General features: G+C 46.4%; 7 protein-coding genes across 7 annotated transcripts; 4 read left to right on the top strand and 3 right to left on the bottom strand.

Annotated features, from left to right (window-relative positions):
• Nucleotides 1–199: 199 nt before the first annotated feature.
• J056_000763 (Plasma membrane ATPase) lies at nt 200–3,219 on the bottom strand (the record flags this gene model as incomplete). The annotated part of the gene is made up of 3 exons (XM_009270391.1): nt 200–1,276; nt 1,321–2,988; nt 3,037–3,219. 3 exons carry the CDS (start codon nt 3,217–3,219, stop codon nt 200–202), a joined length of 2,928 nt encoding a protein of 975 aa, XP_009268666.1.
• Nucleotides 3,220–4,202: 983 nt separating this feature from the next.
• J056_000762 (Cytokinesis protein sepH) lies at nt 4,203–7,847 on the bottom strand (the record flags this gene model as incomplete). Its single annotated transcript, XM_009270390.1, has 5 exons — nt 4,203–4,394; nt 4,439–7,448; nt 7,504–7,568; nt 7,612–7,641; nt 7,686–7,847. 5 exons carry the CDS (start codon nt 7,845–7,847, stop codon nt 4,203–4,205), a joined length of 3,459 nt encoding a protein of 1,152 aa, XP_009268665.1.
• Nucleotides 7,848–7,923: 76 nt separating this feature from the next.
• J056_000761 (F-box/WD repeat-containing protein pof10) lies at nt 7,924–10,463 on the top strand (the record flags this gene model as incomplete). Its single annotated transcript, XM_009270389.1, has 4 exons — nt 7,924–7,954; nt 8,002–9,816; nt 9,881–10,036; nt 10,081–10,463. 4 exons carry the CDS (start codon nt 7,924–7,926, stop codon nt 10,461–10,463), a joined length of 2,385 nt encoding a protein of 794 aa, XP_009268664.1.
• A 165-nt stretch (nt 10,464–10,628) lies between these two features.
• On the top strand, nt 10,629–11,405 carry J056_000760 (uncharacterized protein; the record flags this gene model as incomplete). The annotated part of the gene is made up of 5 exons (XM_009270388.1): nt 10,629–10,676; nt 10,723–10,805; nt 10,856–11,025; nt 11,074–11,168; nt 11,229–11,405. 5 exons carry the CDS (start codon nt 10,629–10,631, stop codon nt 11,403–11,405), a joined length of 573 nt encoding a protein of 190 aa, XP_009268663.1.
• A 57-nt stretch (nt 11,406–11,462) lies between these two features.
• Nucleotides 11,463–12,784, bottom strand: J056_000759 (Peroxisome biosis protein 7; the record flags this gene model as incomplete). Its single annotated transcript, XM_009270387.1, has 7 exons — nt 11,463–11,652; nt 11,700–12,088; nt 12,139–12,166; nt 12,220–12,305; nt 12,355–12,466; nt 12,512–12,581; nt 12,628–12,784. 7 exons carry the CDS (start codon nt 12,782–12,784, stop codon nt 11,463–11,465), a joined length of 1,032 nt encoding a protein of 343 aa, XP_009268662.1.
• A 28-nt stretch (nt 12,785–12,812) lies between these two features.
• Nucleotides 12,813–14,432, top strand: J056_000758 (RNA polymerase-associated protein; the record flags this gene model as incomplete). Its single annotated transcript, XM_009270386.1, has 6 exons — nt 12,813–12,910; nt 12,960–13,085; nt 13,130–13,376; nt 13,423–13,690; nt 13,737–13,990; nt 14,040–14,432. The coding sequence occupies 6 exons, from the start codon at nt 12,813–12,815 to the stop codon at nt 14,430–14,432; spliced, it is 1,386 nt and encodes a 461-aa protein (XP_009268661.1).
• Nucleotides 14,433–14,548: 116 nt separating this feature from the next.
• J056_000757 (Nucleolar protein 9) lies at nt 14,549–17,478 on the top strand (the record flags this gene model as incomplete). The annotated part of the gene is made up of 5 exons (XM_009270385.1): nt 14,549–14,580; nt 15,053–15,078; nt 15,130–16,463; nt 16,531–16,620; nt 16,672–17,478. 5 exons carry the CDS (start codon nt 14,549–14,551, stop codon nt 17,476–17,478), a joined length of 2,289 nt encoding a protein of 762 aa, XP_009268660.1.
• Between the last annotated feature and the right edge of the window lie 4 nt (nt 17,479–17,482).

Here is a 17,482-nt window from a genome sequence, read left to right as displayed (position 1 = left end):
TATGTATTTATATTTAACAAAAAGATTTTCTAGTTTGGTGTAGCCACAAAAGAGCAAATTAATGAATGATTGAAGTTAGTATTAGAATTAAAAAAAACTAGAAATGTTTCTATAAGGTCAGAATCTTGAAAATGAATTGTTTAGAATTTGCTGTAATTAATCCAGTAATTAAAAATTTACCACTATTTAATTAACTCATTTAACTGTCGGAATCAAGACCTTGAGATCTACCGTAGAGTCTGTAGACATCTCTATCAGATCTTTCATGTACGATAGTGATACGTTGCAACTCGTTCATGAAGTCCTCAACGCGTCTGTCTACCTTTCCAACTTGTCTCTTTCCGAGGTTGTCCAACCACTTCCAGTTGTTCATGATAACGTACGCAAGGGTACAGATAACCATAACAGCGATAGAGAAACACCAAACCTTAACAACAGTGACAATGTCGGTGTGACCGTTGTGCATGTCATCTTCAGCGTGGAACCAACCGAACAGGGTGAAGAGAGTTGCAAGGATATCTACACCACCAATAGCACCAACCAATTGCCATGATGGCCACTTGAATTCACCAGCACCGGTTCTGGTTAAGAAAATCAACCAGTTCTCAGTGAGACAAACCTCCAAGAAGAGAATGTGCTCGATACCACCCCAATTTTGGATAACACCACCGCTGTTGAGGAAAAGCGTACCTCTAAGAATCCAAGTACCACCTGCGAGAATTGCACCAAGAACAGTTGACATGATCCATATCTTTGGTAATTGCCACGAAACTGGAGTAAGTGCGTATGGGGCATTATCGTATGCAACAGCGACTGTGGCTAAATCAGCGAACAATGCAATCCAGACAATCAAGTCTGCACGAATAGTTTCGTTCATAATGAGGATAGAGAGTGTAAGGTAGATTTCCAAATGAAGACAGAGAGCGATACGATAAACAATGTAAGCCTTCATACGGTGGAAAATTTCACGAGCGACCTTAATTGCAGTAATAATGGTTGAAAGACCTTCGTCAAGGAAAACAACGGCAGCAGCTGAACGAGCAGCGTCTGAAGCACCTTCGACTGCAATACCACAATCGGCCTTTTTAAGGGCTGGGGCATCGTTAACACCATCACCAGTCATGGCCGTCAAGTGACCACGATGTTGAAGCATCTCAACAATTTGGTACTTGTGTTCTGGGAAAACTTCACCAAATCCATCGGCGGATTCAATGAAGTCGTGCATTTCAGAACCTGCCATAGAACCACCACCAATAAGTCTGTGAGAGTCATAAACCTACGAAAAGTTAGAAAGGACTGAAAAGAAGAGAAACTTCTCACCTTAGTGCCCATACCGAGCATTTTACAAGTCTCCTTAGCGATAGCAACGGCATCACCAGTCAACATTTTCACACCAACACCGAGCTTAATCGCTTCACCAACAGTGGCAGCAGTATCGTGACGTGGAGGATCGAACATAGGAAGTAAACCAAGAACTTGCCAATCACCGTTGTTTTCTTGAACTGAAACACCAAGGGAACGGAAACCTCTAGAAGCAAACTCCATAGTTTGGTCACGGAATGCTTGAGCAATTTGTGGTGGACAGTTGCACATCTTGAGAATAGAGTTTGGAGCACCCTTGGCACAAGTGTAGGTAACACCGTCGCGCTCAACAATTGAAGTAATACGCTTGGACACTGGGTCGAAAGGTCTAAAGTCCTTGGTGATCCATCCAGTCTTAAGCATTTCGGTGGCGCGAGGGTATTCCTTAAGGGTAGAAATGGTGATCTTGTCGATAGGGTCCAAAGACTTGACGTTGTGCGATGAGGCAAGAGCAGCAACACACATCATCCAGTCCATGTCGACACCTTCAGCCGTGTATGGTTCGTGAATAGAAAGTTTGTTGGCTGTAAGGGTACCAGTCTTATCGGAACAGAGAATATCACAACCGGCGAGAGACTCGATGGAGGTGAGTTGTTGAACGATGGCCTGTTGCTTAGCCAGATAAGCAGCTCCGACGGCGAGAGTAGTGGTGGTAACAACTGGAAGACCAACTGGGACACCAATGACAGCGAAGATAAGAGTGTAGACAAGTAAGTTATTGTCTCTTGGTTGGGCGATCTCTACGTTACGGAAGAAACCACCAATCCAGACAGCGAACAAGAAGACAATGACAAGAACCAAGAGAGTACCACCGATAATGTTCATGACCTTAACGAAGTGACCCTTGTCGTTCGAGCCTAAAACAAGGGCAGCAGTTTTACCGACGAAAGAGATTGGTGCACTCATCTTGACACGTGCATAAACCTTACCACGCTTACAGATGGTGGTGTAGAAAGCAATGTCACCAACATACTTGTCAACAGCTAAGGATTCACCAGTAATAGCGGATTGATCAGCGGCCAAAATTGATGGACCTTTGCCGAACTTTTCTTCGTCGTCGTCAGTTTTTTCTCTCTTTGCGTCTTCCTTGACTTTTTGAAGGATGTCGGCAGCTTTTGAGCCATCCTTATCCTTGTAGTCCGCAAGAAGTTCACAATCACCTGGAATTGTCGCACCTTCTTCAATAACGACGATATCACCAACAACAAGTTCGCGTGCTTCGACTTCAGTCTCTTGACCGTCGCGGACAACGGTAGTACGCAGAGCGATACCAGCTTTAAGTTGGGCCACAATATCACCAGCTTGTTTTTCTTGATAGAAACCGACGAAAGCGTTGAGGAGAAGAATACCAATAATGACACCGAAATCGACCCATTCACGAAGACCACCCGCAAGAGCGACGGCACCTTCCATAACGTAGAGAACAGGGCCTCTGAAGAAACCAAGGAATTTGAGGAAGTGATTCTCTTCTGGAGATTCTAATTCGTTGAAACCAAAGCGCTTACGGCGTGGTTCAACGTCGGATGACTTTAAACCACCTGAAGCGTGAGTGGCAGTAAGCCAATCGGGAGGAACAGTTGCGCCTTGTTGTCTAATTTCAACTTTTTTCCAAGGCGCATACCATTTCTAAACGCGTGTTAAAAATACCATTTAGGTGAAACCTAAAAAACTTACGCGTTTGTAAGTAACGTCGTCTTCCTCTTGGGCTTCGTCATCACCCTTTCTAAGTTCAACATTTTGAATGTAGTTGACCAAAGCCGAGTACTCAGCTCCAGGTGATTCATCATCCTCTTGAGGCACTTGCTCCTTTGAAGGAATTTCACCCTCTCTTACTGGTTTTTCATCATGGGTAGACATCTTTATTTTAATTGCCCTGCTTGAGCTTTTAAATGTGTTTAAAGTGAAAGGGTGGCTGGACTTTTTATTTCAATGTGGAAGTTGAAGAAAAAGATTTCTCCTCGCCGCAATTTAATTGTTGGGGATTTAAAAAAAAATCAAAATTTACCGGATTTATTATGTTAATTTTAATAATATTTTACGCGTCTGTTTTCATATACATTGCCTATTGCTCTTCTTCTGTCTCCCTTTTTCGTGGCCCCTGATTGGCTGACGTATTGGTGACTTTACGCACGTAATCACTTTTAAGTGCTTAAAAATAGTTGCAGTGTCATTCTAGTTTTCCATCCCACTACTTTACTTAATTGCTCCCGCCTCCTCCTCATTTCTAGGCGCTCTCGGATCTTCTGCCGGTCTCAAGAAGCCCCTGAAGTTTTTGCCAGGCACACTACAAATCTCATCTACGCCCAACATTCCTTGCGCAGCACTTGTCACACTGATTCTACTTGACATTCTTGTCGCCATCCTCTATCGTCACTTCTTTTTGCGGCTCATCCCCGCAATTGGTACAGTGTGATCGACCAGCGGGGATCATGCGACGTGTTACATCGTGCACAGTCCGCCTTCTAGCGGGCTAAACACTTGAATTCCTTTCACCCTTTTTACACTCACCCGCTATTCCTTTCAAATGCGGTATCTCACTTGTTGCCCCTCACTTGTAAGCGATTTTGTTGCCGAGACCCCGCAAATTATTGATAATAGTTAAATTGCTATTAGTCTACCTACTTTCTGTGTCTGTAGTTTATTGGTCTGTCAAGCTCTATTCTTTCACTCCTTCCCCTTGTCTTAGCTTAGCCCTTATCTCGGCTTCTGTCCTTCTACGCACGAAATGCAAATTTATTATTAGATTTTTCTTTATATTCACACATTAACCTCTAATTGCACACAAAATGCACACCTAAACGCACAATTAATTTTAGTATCTCCGCTCATGCATCTATGTCTCAAAATCCTCGTGACGGTATCCTCCTGTGCGGCCTGTACGCGCGGCTCGCTCCCAGAACGCCGTTGTCCGATGTCGATCTTCGCTCCCTTGCCAGGCTTGTGTATTTTCCAGCCTTCAATTCATTCGATATTTCCTTACTCAACTCCCTAACCAGTATCGCACTATCCTTCACTCCAAGCTCGCTTATCACCTGCAATTTTGTGAGTTAATGTAACCGAGATTTACGTCACCTACCTCTATCAATCTATATTCCTCTACAATACTCTTACAGTTGGGATGCACCTCCAGCACCAGCCTCAGTATACGGAGCAAGTTTAGCCGGACGAGCGCTTTCGTGTGCGAGAGCTTATCAATGAGCTTCCTAAAGAAGCTTGCTTTCGCAACTCCCAGAACCAATCCCCTGCTGATCCTGCACATTTTCAGTATCGGTTCCAGACTTGCTTCGAACGAGTTGGCCTTGGCTTGTACGAACATAGTCAACAGACTTTCCAGTGGTCTTGGCTGAAGCAACTGACCCTCCACTCTATCAGTCTCATTCTGCAGCCAGATGAGTATTGCCTCCAACGCCGAAACTTGGAAGTATGCATCTTGCAATAGTAGAATGTAGAGATCCAAGCAGTTGTGTTTCCAAAGCAGCGCTCGGCAGCTCTTCCCAGCATGCGCAAAGTCACATAGTATTGGCAATGCAAATTGCTTCAGCGGCGATGAAACTTCAAAAACTCTCTTCAACAGTGGTATCAATCCCGCCTGTGCCGCCTCTTCTTGTCTGCTTGGTGAAAGTCGTGTAAGTGAGTAGAATATCTGCAGCACTTGCGACGAAATTTCACTACTCCGCTCTCCCTCCTTACGCTTGTCGAGCACTCTGACAAATACTTCAATTGCGTTGCTGTTTTGCAGCACATCCAACATTCCCGCCGATGTCGATATATGCTTGAACGTCTTTAACAGCGTGATCAGCAGGGATGACATCTTGTCCTTGTCACATAAACTCTCACACGCCTTTAGAAGGCGTCTTAGAATGCTGCGTGTGCCCAACGCATTCAAGACCACGTTGTCGTTCTGTCCCACTTGCGCAAACAGCAAGTAGATCTTGCTTGAGATGTCCCTCACTTGCGCACCTTCATCAGATGTCTCCCTAAGTGCCGTAGTAAGAGCACTAGAAAGTGGCTCTAGAAGACCTTCCTTAGCAAATATCCTACAAAAGTCCGTTTTTGTAGTAAGGGAATGTGATTCGAATACACTAGAGATTGCTGAGACTGCCTCGTATACCAGCTCCTGCGCTTCCTCATCCAGCAGATCGACAAGGACTCTAAACCCTCGACACGCTATAAACATCTGCAGCGTCAAGACGCTCGTGTGGGTAACATGGCCTACAAACGACGCAGCCTCCAGCCGAAGTTCATGCGAATAACGTTTGCTCGCATAAGTCATCACCACCGCTATACCCCCGACGAGGCAGAATGACTCAACAAGACCAGGATCGACCGAGACAATGAGATTTATTATCCTCAGCAGCTTGTAAATTACATCTTTGCTGGGTTTACTTTCTAGAACCTCGAGTGATGAAAGCATGCCCCTGGCTGCAACAAATTGCATATACATATCCGGGAACTCTTCGAGTATGTGCAACAACTCGTCAAGCATTTCATTCAGCTTCTCTTCAGACTTACCAGCCTCTAATTGATCGACTAATTCAGCGACCATAGCACATAACCTTGCATGTCTATCTCTGACCAAGTTTGACTCAATATCGTTCTCGGCAAAGTCATCCTCAATTTGTGCAAATGGATCCTCATCATCGGCTACGTCGTCACCGAGCCACGATTTATTAGACAACTTGGTCGTCAGTTGTAGCGTTTGCCCACTTTCACCTGACACTGATGGCGGCGCTTTACCAAAAACATCGTCAAAGTCTTCGTCGTCAACTTCAGAATACTTTGCCAGATCGCTCGTTTTCCTTGTTTGCTCTGTCGATGGCGCTGGCAAGGAGGATATACTTGAGCGTGATCTGCTGTGAGAACGCAGCGATGTTGGAGGAGAGGGGCGTTTTGGTAGAGATGGCTTCTTCTGTGGTATGTTAAACGACGATTGCAATGGTGGTGATGGCTCTTCTCTCAGCCTGCCTAGGTCCTTTGGATGGAAGAGGCCACCCTTCAACCTCAAACTTGATATCTTCTCGCTGAGTACAATGTCATCTTCATCTCCGCCGAGGTCAGAGTAATCTTCAATTATCTTATTAGGTATACGTGACGTTATGCTGTGATCCTCGCTGGCTTTCCTCGAGTTTGGTTTTATAGTTTGGGTATTATCGTCTGATTTGCCAGTGTCACCTGAAATTGCATCCTGTGCTTTCGAAAAGGAGATTGTGCCAGCAAAGTCTGCATCCCAATTGTCTTCCTCATCCTCCTGCGTTTTACTGAGGACATTCTCTCTATTGTCATTCCTAACCGTGAATGGTTTCGCAGGCGGTTGATTTGATACCGTAGCGGGGTTGGGACTATCATTGTTAAGAGACGATCTTCGTAGCGGAGAGAAAGTAGACTTGCTATCACGAGCAGGGAAGAGCGACTTAGTCTTTGAGCTTTTAGGCGGGGATTTTAAAGCCTCATTCCACTCTTGCACCTTCTGTACGGCGTTGTCGTAAGTTTCGTGGTCCTCAGTTGGGGTATTTCTTCTATAAAGTTGGGTAAACTTGGTATTACTTTTGTCTGGCGAGTTAATTTGGCGGATCCAAGGATGCTTGAGTAGTTTCTTAGCTGAGACACGCAAATTAGGATCTTTTTGAAAACAATGGAGGAGGAAATCTTTGACAACGGGTGAGGAACCCTCTGGGATTGGCATTTGGTCGTGTTGAACGATAGCCCAGAGTGCGCTCATTTGAGGAAGATGTGAGTATGGTGGGCGCCCCTCTAGCAGCTCAATCACGACACAGCCTACGCTCCAAATATCGGATGCAGTGCTCGCTCCGGACTGTTCAATGACCTCCGGAGCCATCCAGAAGGGGCTACCAACTACAGAGTTATCTGCTAGGTGTGCTTGTGTAGCTACACCGAAATCCGCGAGTTTGACTTTACCGTCCTTGATTGCGAGGATATTGGCAGCCTTGATATCACGATGACATACACCCTGATCGTGGAGGTATTGGAGACCTTCGAGGACTTGTGATATGTAAACGGCCACCAGCGCCTCGGGGAATTTACCGAAACGCTTGCAGATCGAAGCCAGGGAACCGTTCTCGCAGTACCTGGAGCAGATTAGATGATTGCATCACCAAAACCAACAAAACCAACAAAACCCACTCAAGGATAACAAACAGAGCATCTTTCGTCTTTACGAAACCGCCATAGCGCACTATGCGTGGATGCTTGGGAGATGAGTGGTGGTGTACGCAGTAGACAACAACTCACATGGAGATTCTTGAGGAGATCTATCTCCGACTATTACCGAGTTAGCTTGACCCAAGAAATCGTTATATACCCACCATAATCTCGCCCAACTGGGAATGGGGAATGTCACTCAGCTGGATCTGCTTGACAGCCACCGTTTCTCCAGTGGTCCAATTGAGAGCCCTGTAGACGCTGCCAAATGCCCCCTTCCCCAAGCAATCGCCAATCTGGTAGTTTTGGAGCGCAGGGGCTGCCATCTCACACCGACGACTTGGGTGTTAGTTGATAACGATCATCTTGATTTAATTTAAATAATTATTTAATTTGATTTAAATGTCAAATAACCTCTATTCTCATTCTAATTGTGAGTTCGGCTGGCTCTGTCTGGCTATGACTTAATCCCCCAATCAGCCACCGACGACGAGGACGACGACACACATCTCCCTTCTCTCCTGTTCCATCTCCCACACGATCTTGTCCTCCATATCCTCACCTATCTCGATCCTGGCTCCCTTATCGCTGTTTCTCTTACGAACAAGTCCCTCCATCACACTGCTACCGATGACGCTGCTTGGCGCCGTGCCTTTGCCTTCTCTTTTCTAGGCATACAACCTTCAGAGGAGAACTCAAAGTTCACTTCTATCATCGCTTCGAGAATCTCGGGCAGATTCAGCTCATGGAAAGAGGAATTCGTTAGGCGGTCCATCTACATCCGTCGCTGGAAGAAATCGAAGGCCCCGCTTATCACTCACAACCCCAGAGTCGCTACTATACACCAGATATCTCTCGATTTGTCCACCATTACAAACCCGGAACTCACCCCGCGAAGACTCATCTCCGTATCCCTCATGCACGCCTGCTTGAGTAGATCGGAGCCTTTCAGTGGTAAGCTAGCCAAAGGCTACATTCTTGCACCAGGAATGGCCCCCAACGATGCCTCTACTGTAGAGCTGTCCAGTGATGGCAGAGTCATTTGGGGCTTTGCTTCTGGTTTTGTCGGTTTCACCCAGATCGCTAAAAGTGCTTTGCAGCACGGCTCTGGAGCTGCATCTGCGTGGGGTGTGCGAGGCAGCGGATTAGCAACACATCAAAACATTAGCCGTGATTTTCACTATGGACCTGTCACTTGTCTTTCTCATCCATCAACGACTCTCTCAAAGAGCGCTTGGGCTGCGCCCTCTTTCGTCAGCGGCAGCATGGATGGCGTCGTTAAGTTGTGGTCGAATGAGCCTGAGCTGCGTTGTATATGGAGCTCAGACGTCAAAAAGCTACTCAACTCCAAAGGAGAGGAGTTGGCGCACGTAGATTCAGTAACACAAGTAGCTTACGATAGCACGAGTTGTTCTATCGCTGCTGGATATGAGAGTGGAACAGTCAGAGTATGGAGTAATATGCCAATTGAGGCATGTATCAGTGAAGAAAACCCCAGAGACACAATAGAAGAACACCGTGTAGCTTATACTTCTCTTGGAAGCTTCACTAAATACTTACCAATCTCAAAACTTCTACTAGACACTCAAGGTCCTAACGACGTGAGCGTTCTGATATATCGCAAGCCAGAGACCTTCTTCGAGAGGCATGACATTGAGACTAAAAAGAAGAGAATCTTTGGGCTTGGTCCAATATCCGAACTCACATCTTTCTATTTGAACAACGATCTCAGCAAGTGCTCGCCACTTTCAACTCCGATATTGAGTAGAAGTGCGTCTTCCACCAACAATTTCTCTGATGCACTCAACATTGGCTCCTCATTTAACACAAAAGATCAGATATTAAAACATAGAAGGGCAGTCGTAGCTGGTGACTCTAGCGGAAGGACGTGTGTATGGGATTGGGATGCGAGGTCGGATCAGGTGATAGAGCCGTTGAGAATATTTGGCGGACACCACTCAAAGATAACCACCATCTCTCTCACGCCTCTACTTCTACTGACTGGTGCTGCAGATGGAGTGCTCATTGCGCACGATCCACTCACCGGTGATGCCATAAGATCATTCAATCAAACATCATCGACTCGTCATCTCTCTCGGTATCTGGCCACAAATGAGGCATCGACGGAAGACGAGAACGCGTTTGCTGTCAGCGGAATAGTAGCGGATGAATTTGCTGTCGTCGCTGCTATCGGCAACAAAGTAATTGCATGGAAAGCTGGGGGTATAAAAGATTTTAAAACTAGAGGTAAAGGATGGAGAGGCTCGAATAAGGGAGTTGCGCAGAAGAATCAGTGTGAGTATTGCCGTGACTGTAGCTGTTGCTTCTCGAGTATCACCAAAAGACTAACCATTGACAGACTCGTCAGATGTGCGGGATGAGATAAGAGAGTCACTTGTGATGCAAGACGAAACCGACGATGTTTCCGAGAGTGAAGCGGATAGAAAGCAGAATATGATGAAGACTCTTGGCCGCTTGGAGAATTTAGGACTAGATGAATCGGAGACCTTAGAGTGTGAGTTACTCACATTACGTTCCATCGCACTAATCCCGCGACAGACATTATGATGATCAGCCAAGAAGAGGAAGAGAATCAAAAGAAGATGCGAGAAGAAAGCGAAATGGAAGCGATATTGGATGAAATAAAGAAAAGCGAGGATCTCGAAAAGCAGTATGAGGGTGACTTTCCCTATGAGCCAATCGAAGGATCCTCAAAGCAGCACATTGAAGATGCTATAAATCTAGAAGGCGATAGTGATACGAACAACCTGACCAAGAAGGAGGGCAAGAGGAGTGAGTATGCGCCAGTCGCACCTCAAGAAGAGGCGATAGAGGAAGAGAATCCCGAACCTCCGAGCTACTCACAGGTAGCCGAAAACGTGGATCAGAATTTCGAGGCGCAGCTAGAAGAGGCAATCAAAGCTAGTCTGAGTGAGATTTAGGACTAGGAATGTTTATTAATAGTTTCGAGTTAAGTCTACGCAGCGCATATAGACATTGAAGGGATTTAATAAATGTATTATGGGAGCAATAGATAGATGTTCAAGCGTGTATAATTTTTGTATGCAACTTATAGGCAAGCTAACGCGTTAATTACTCTCAACGATATGGCGGACGTGACAAAAGCGGAGCAGCTACCGAACTGCAAATTGATGGTGATTAAATATTAACACAGCCCATCAAATCTAACGCGTAATCCAGATAACGGGATCATCACTCTCTGGGAAGATAGAGCTTGCTAAGAGGGTGGCAGATTTAGCGGGGGATAAGCAGAGGCTGAGAATGTGAGGGTGATGAGGGAGACAGATGTGAAATCAGAGCTCACAAGATGCAGCCAACTCAGCGACCCAATTTCTAATCAGCACTACTTCGAGCATCCACACCACAAGTTATTCGTGATAGTTGTGAGCTGCTTGGAGCATATGGAAGACTTTACGACGCAAATGAAGAATATACCGCAATACTTGATTGCCAGGAATCTCGTGTACGTCGTCTTGTCGAAGAGTGCGTGGTGTGTTGGGGTGTATGTACGCGTCGCTGACATGCGCACAGGCGATTTGCATCTCCAGCATCAGATGAATCCTGTAGAGGCGAAAAGATGGTTGATGGCGTATAATGCCGATATACCGCTAATGTATTGGTACAGCGTACGTCATTGGATTGTTATCCTCACACTCACAATCACACTAACACTCACACTCACACAGGCAAAGCGTTCGACGGATCACATAGCAAAGGGCATCTTGGCCTACGCGACGAGGCCGCTGAGCAGCAGATCGTTGCTTCTTTACCCAGCGAAACCTGTCTTTGACGGAAATGCTCAAGTCGTCGGACAGGACGCTAAGCCTACGATGGGAATTATATCATCGAGGCATCACATGTAGTTACAAATTGGGTCGTTTAAATGATTTGTACAGTAGTTGTATAGTATAGTTGGTATATCACCTCTTGTTGCTGATGTTCCTCATGTTGTTCGGCCTATTCAGGTCCTTGAGGCTGAGCAGGTGCACCTTGTAGTCCCATCCACAAGTAGTCAGCACCAAGGGATCAAATAGAGACCAGGCGACCCCTGTGACGAACTCGGTGTGAGCATCATGGATATGAATGCACGCGTTAACGCTAGTGTCCCACCTAAAACACGTTAATTGAGTGGATCAAACGGCGAGGCAGGTAATTACACTCTTGCGCTCATGTCATAAGATGCGCTGGCAATGAGATTGGGTACATGGGGCGAGAATTGCACCCTCCTAATAGCGAAATCGTGTCCATGGAGGTTATTGAGACATTTCGCTTGCCGTATATCCCACACTTTGATACTCTTGTCGACGCTGCCAGTGGCTAGCGTGCCTTGGATATACTTGTTCCAATCGAGCGATAGCAGCTCTGTTGGTGAGGCAGCCAGTGACGTCGCTGGGCGTTGAGGTGTTCTCAGATCCCATACATGAAGCTTGCCGTCTGATCCGCAGGTGGCTAGACAGTATGGCTGATGGGGGCTGTATATGGCAGAGTAGACGCATCCATCGTGCGCAGGAAGTGTGAGCAGTGAGTGGGTGTTATCGGGTGTCCACTGGTGGCAGTGAGTGGTGAACTAAGAGAGAGCGAGTGGAGTCTCCTCACTATTTTAACAGTGCCGTCCCAAGAAGCACTGGAATGACGTTAGCTGTGAGTGATATGGATGATATCAGCTCAATGACGTACGTCGCAAACTGCGTCTTGTCTGTTGGTGACCAGTCGACGCCGAAAACCTCCCTAGAATGCTCATGCCACGCCCTAATTGGGAATTTCTGCGCGGTGGATGAGTGTGTGCGGCTGAGTGGACATAGAACCACCCACAGGAATCTGCGTATCGAATAGCCGCACGCTGCCATCGCCAGTTGCAGTCACGATCTGGTTCTCATGGAGTTCAGACCACGCCAAATCGAATAGACCGTCTTGAGTGTCGAAACTGTCTCGGCAATTAAAAGTATCCGATACCAGAGAAACGGCTCACGATGAGTGGGGAGAAAGATCGCCGTGTAGATCGTAGCTATACTCTCTAAGCCTGCCATTTCCAACGAGGCCTATAAAGCTATAATTGCCGGCGATTGCGTGCGTCTTATCACTCACCGTAATTGGCTGCGCATGCTACAGCCAATCTAGATTTATGAAAAGGGGAATAAGCGAGGTTGTAGCCAGCCAGTGGAGCCGTTGAAACAGTTTTCATCAATTTTTCTATCTCGACGTTTATATCAACGAGATGGGGATGGGTACGACGTCGCGTCATTAACCCGAACCATCTTGAGATAAAAAATATGACCGATGTGGATAACGATCTCGACGCTGATTTGTTGGGTCTCGTAGGGGATGACGATGGCGCTGATGAGCAGCTATCGAAGCAGGAGGAGGAAGGGTGCGCGAGGAGGCTGTTTGCAAGTGTTGTTACGCTGACAAGCACCCAGGCTCAGCGATAGCGGCGAAGAGGACAACGCCGGCAAGGATACGCTCATGGAAGTCGATCAACCCGCAGACAGCGAGAATCCATATCCTCTAGAAGGCAAGTATAAGAACTCAGCGGATAGAGCAAAGTGGGTGGATCGCAGTGTTACGGCCACCACGCTTACATATTCAGGCTTCTCGATCTCGATGAACTCGAGCGTGAGGATATCCTCGCTTCTCGACAGGAGGAGATGCAAAAGTACAAGGATTCGCTGAATATCAACAGACTCTTTTCTGCTGCCCAGGCGGGTGGTGAAGATAACGTGGCTTCAGCTGCGAAGCGTAGCCACACCCAGACAGGCGCTACAACCGAGAAAAAGAGCAAGCTTGAGGAGCTCAAGAGTAAGCGTGAAGCAAAGACCAAGAAGAGATCGAGGAATGTACGCGGTGGTATCTTTGTAAACTAGCAATGCTCACACGACACAGGAGGATGACGACGATGAGGATTACGGCGGTCGCGCGCGCTCAGTACACTCTTCCGACGATTCGGAAGAAGGTGAGGTTAGCAAGCACGATATGGAAGACGACAAACCACTCGAGAAAGCTGATGTGCTTAGGGTGATGATCAATCGTACTAACCTCGTCGAATTCTGCTATGCGCCATTCTTCGAAGACTTTATCAAAGGCACTTTCGTTAGATATCTGCTCGGAGAATCCGATGGAAAGCCAGACTATCGACTTTGTGAGGTTATTGGTGGGTGGAGTGCTTTTGACGGGTATAGGAATGCTAATTTTCACAGGCCTTGGTGACAGCCTCGTCAAACCCTACGCAATTGAAGGAAATACGATGACAAATCAGCAACTTGTCCTCAGGCAGGGCAAAACAAGCAAGATATGCCCTATGTCTAAAGTATCTAACTCGCGGTGTACAGATAGGGAATTTGATAGATTCATTGCACACGCCAAAGACGAGAGGGCGAAATTACCAACACGGAAATCACTCGATAAGGTTAGAAGGCAGATTGAAGATACTAGGAAGCGATTTTGGACAGATGTGAGAAAGGTTTTGTTGAAATAAGGATATTAGCTGACAATGTTTACAGGATGACATCAATTTCAAGCTCCAGAAGAAATCTGATGTTATGGGCGGTACTACGAAGAAGAGCGCAGTACTTGAGAAAGCAGAACTGGAGCAACGGCTGCGACTGGCCAAGGCGAGAAGAGATGAGCAGGAGGCAGACCAACTATTGCAACGGTTGGCGTCCATCGATGAGGTGAGCTACAAGGTAGCAGCACCGACAGAAAGAATGAAACAAAGTGCACCAAACACGCCCAAGCCAGTACCACAGACAGCGAGAAGGCCGATCAAGACAAAGGTACTGGTGGACGATGAGATAGATAAGCAATTCGATTTAAACGTAGTGATTAAGGGAAAGAAGAGCTCAAAATTGGAGAGTATCATTCAAGATTACTGTACCTATCAAATTGAAGAGTAAAAAGCATTATATGATACATTGGGATATATATGTCTCAGAACTCGTCAGAACCAGAGTGGAATGAGCTACCAAAGGCAACGATGGTGGTGTAAATAAGTGTACCACCGGTGACAGACATGATTGACGACGTCATTGCGAGTATGCCAGCGTGGGCAAGTACGATAGGTATTGCAGCGCCGGTGACGAGGATAATGGAGGTAAAGAATCTGGAAAAGTCTTGAATAGCACTAGAGAGTGGATTGTTATTAAATATCATAACACAGTCATACGCTTACGTATTTGAATCATCACCGGAGGTAATCGTGGATTCCGTGTTTCGAGTAGCGATTGAGTTTGGGAACGGCGCAAACGCGAATAGGAAAGCTGTGGCTTGTAAGAAGCTGCTACAACTCCCACACCCATACAAACCCACCAGATAGCAAGTGCAGCCAATTTCCCCAAAGTGCACAGCTCAGGATCACCAGTAGAAATCCCAGTGCGAGTACGAGTGATAGTGCTATTATCGATTTCAATCCAGCCATTTAAATTTATTAGACCGTCGTCGTTGTTGGTTGAGAAACGACGCCCAACATTAATGTGAGAGAGATGGGCGAGTATACACGCAGCTAATAGATTCACAGGCCTAAAGATCAGATAAGGAAGAGAGGTGAGTTTTGTATTCGCCGTGGCTTGTTGATCCAGCTGATGGGTTTTTAAGGCAAGAAGATCTCCAAGAAGGCTACAGAGGAGCAGCAGGCGGTGCAGGAACCCGTGGCAGCCCCACAGCAAGAAGATCAAGCAGCTCCCAACTGGCTATTGGATTCCCAGCAAGCTAGTACTCCTTATGGTGATTTGAACCCAGATCTCAAGAGCTATCTCAGAGACATGGACCAGAGACTCACCAATGGCAGTACGGCCGACGACGACGAGTACGCAATGATGATGGAGGCTACTCTCACTGAAATGGCTTCAAACGAACTCTGCTTATCAACTGATCCTGAATGCGCGCTTATGGTGGAGCACATGATCAAGCGCATGGGTGATTTCGAGAAGAGGGTCTTTGCGGATGCCTTGATGGGCGAAATCAATACCATCATCAGCAACAGATTCGGCAGTCACGTGTTGGAGACTTTCTTCGAGTCCTCCAAAGGTACTATCATGAGAGAGAGCTCTGGAAACATTGCAAAGCCTCCCAGCAATGAAAGCGAGGAACCTGCGGGAGAATTACGCACTATAACGAAGCTCATAGTGGAGATGGTGGACGAGATAGTACCTAAGATCGGCGATCATATCCTCAATCCACACGCAACCTACCCCGTCAGATACTTACTTCATTTGTTATCTGGCGATGTAAGCGACAGCGTGATGAAGCGTTCGAAAAAGTCACAATATTGGCTATCCAGACATGATAACTTTGATGCCGTGAATGAACAGCAGCCGGAGGAGTACTACCGTCCACCAAAACACTTTAAAGAGCTTTCTAACAAGCTTCGCAAAGCTTTATTCGACTCTTTCTCCTCTCCAGCTGAGATAAGGGCATTTGGGGTGAGTGATTATGGAGCACCAATTCTTCAACTGCTGTTGCACTACGAGAAGAAAAACAAAGAGAACGACAACGCAGATAGCTTTTTGGATTCATGGATGGATGGTTTGATAGGACAGGTGAATTCAGAAGATATCAGTCAAATTAAGGCTAGCAGTCACGTAACCACTACGCTACTCGACACTACTGCAAGTCACACAACCGAGACTGCCATGGAATGTTCAAGCTCTGCCGTTTTTGAGGTTATTTGGCAACTCTACTTTACTGGAAAGGGGGGAGTGCGATGCATGAAGCACCCCGTCGGTAATTTTGTATATGCAAAGGCACTCAAGAGGATGGGAAATGATAACGGTCTCAGCGGGACATTCATTGAAAAAGAATTCGCGGGAGCTATAACAGCACTGCGCGAGAATGGAAGCAAATTAATCAAGACTAATAGAAGTGGGCCATTGATGGCGAATTGCGATGTGGGTGTATTTCGGGATGTATTTAAGGCGGATGTCATGGCTGTGAGTGGATTTTTGGCTTAGTAGCGCACATGATCTCATGACTCACGATTCATAACTCACTTGACAGGCCATCATGCATTGCTTCGGATTGAGCACGCGGAGCACAGCACAAGCACAGCATGTCATACCGTGCATGCTTGAGATGAAGAGATGGAAGGTGGGTGTGGTTTGAAAAAAGCGCCCGTACTGACATGCTCACTTTAAACAGTCATACCGCCGCTTCCACAAGGATATGTTTGAGAAAAACGATCAAGACGAAGAAGGCAGCTCTGATGAAGAGAAGGAACAGTCAAACAAGGAGGGGAAATCGGACAGATTCACAAGTGCAGGCGCACAGCTAATTCTGTCACTGTACAATCTCGGTACACCGCACAACGAAGCCATACTGAACAGCCTCTTAAATCTGAGTATGGAAAGGATACTAGAGATATGTGGTTCATCACCAGCTTCGCGTATAATTGATGGAATTATGGATTCAGAGGCTGTTACATTCAAATATAAACACAAATTGAGACTAAAGTTACTCGGTTCGTATCACCTGCTAGCGGATATGAGAGTCGGTAGCAGGGTGGCAGAGAAGATATACGAGACTTCAGATGGATATTTTAGAGAGAAGATAGCCAACTCACTGCTCGAACACGAAGACTTTTTAGCAGGCTCGGCGTATGGTAAGTATCTGATTAGGAAGGTTGGATTGTCACTGTTTAGGAGAAGGATAGAGGAGTGGAGGGAGAAAACGGCTGAGGAAGTTAAAAATGCAGGGCTGACCAAGGTGAATAATGTCAAGAAGGCAGCACGAGTGATTAATGGTGTAGTTGTTGATAGACCATTGAGTGGTGAACAGCACGAGGATAGAAGAGGACCAGCAGTAGCGAAGAAGCGTAAGTCTAGAGAGGACAATGAGGAAAAGGAGGAGATTGTGGATAAGGCGGACAAGAATGATAAACCAGAATTAGACAATCGATCACGCCAGGAGAAGAGAGAGGAAAAGAGGCAGAAAAAGTACAAGAATTAGCAAA

Source organism: Wallemia ichthyophaga, assembly GCF_000400465.1.
Source record: "Wallemia ichthyophaga EXF-994 unplaced genomic scaffold scaffold11, whole genome shotgun sequence".
Lineage (NCBI taxonomy): Eukaryota > Fungi > Basidiomycota > Wallemiomycetes > Wallemiales > Wallemiaceae > Wallemia > Wallemia ichthyophaga.
This window is presented reverse-complemented; position numbering and strand designations above follow the sequence as displayed.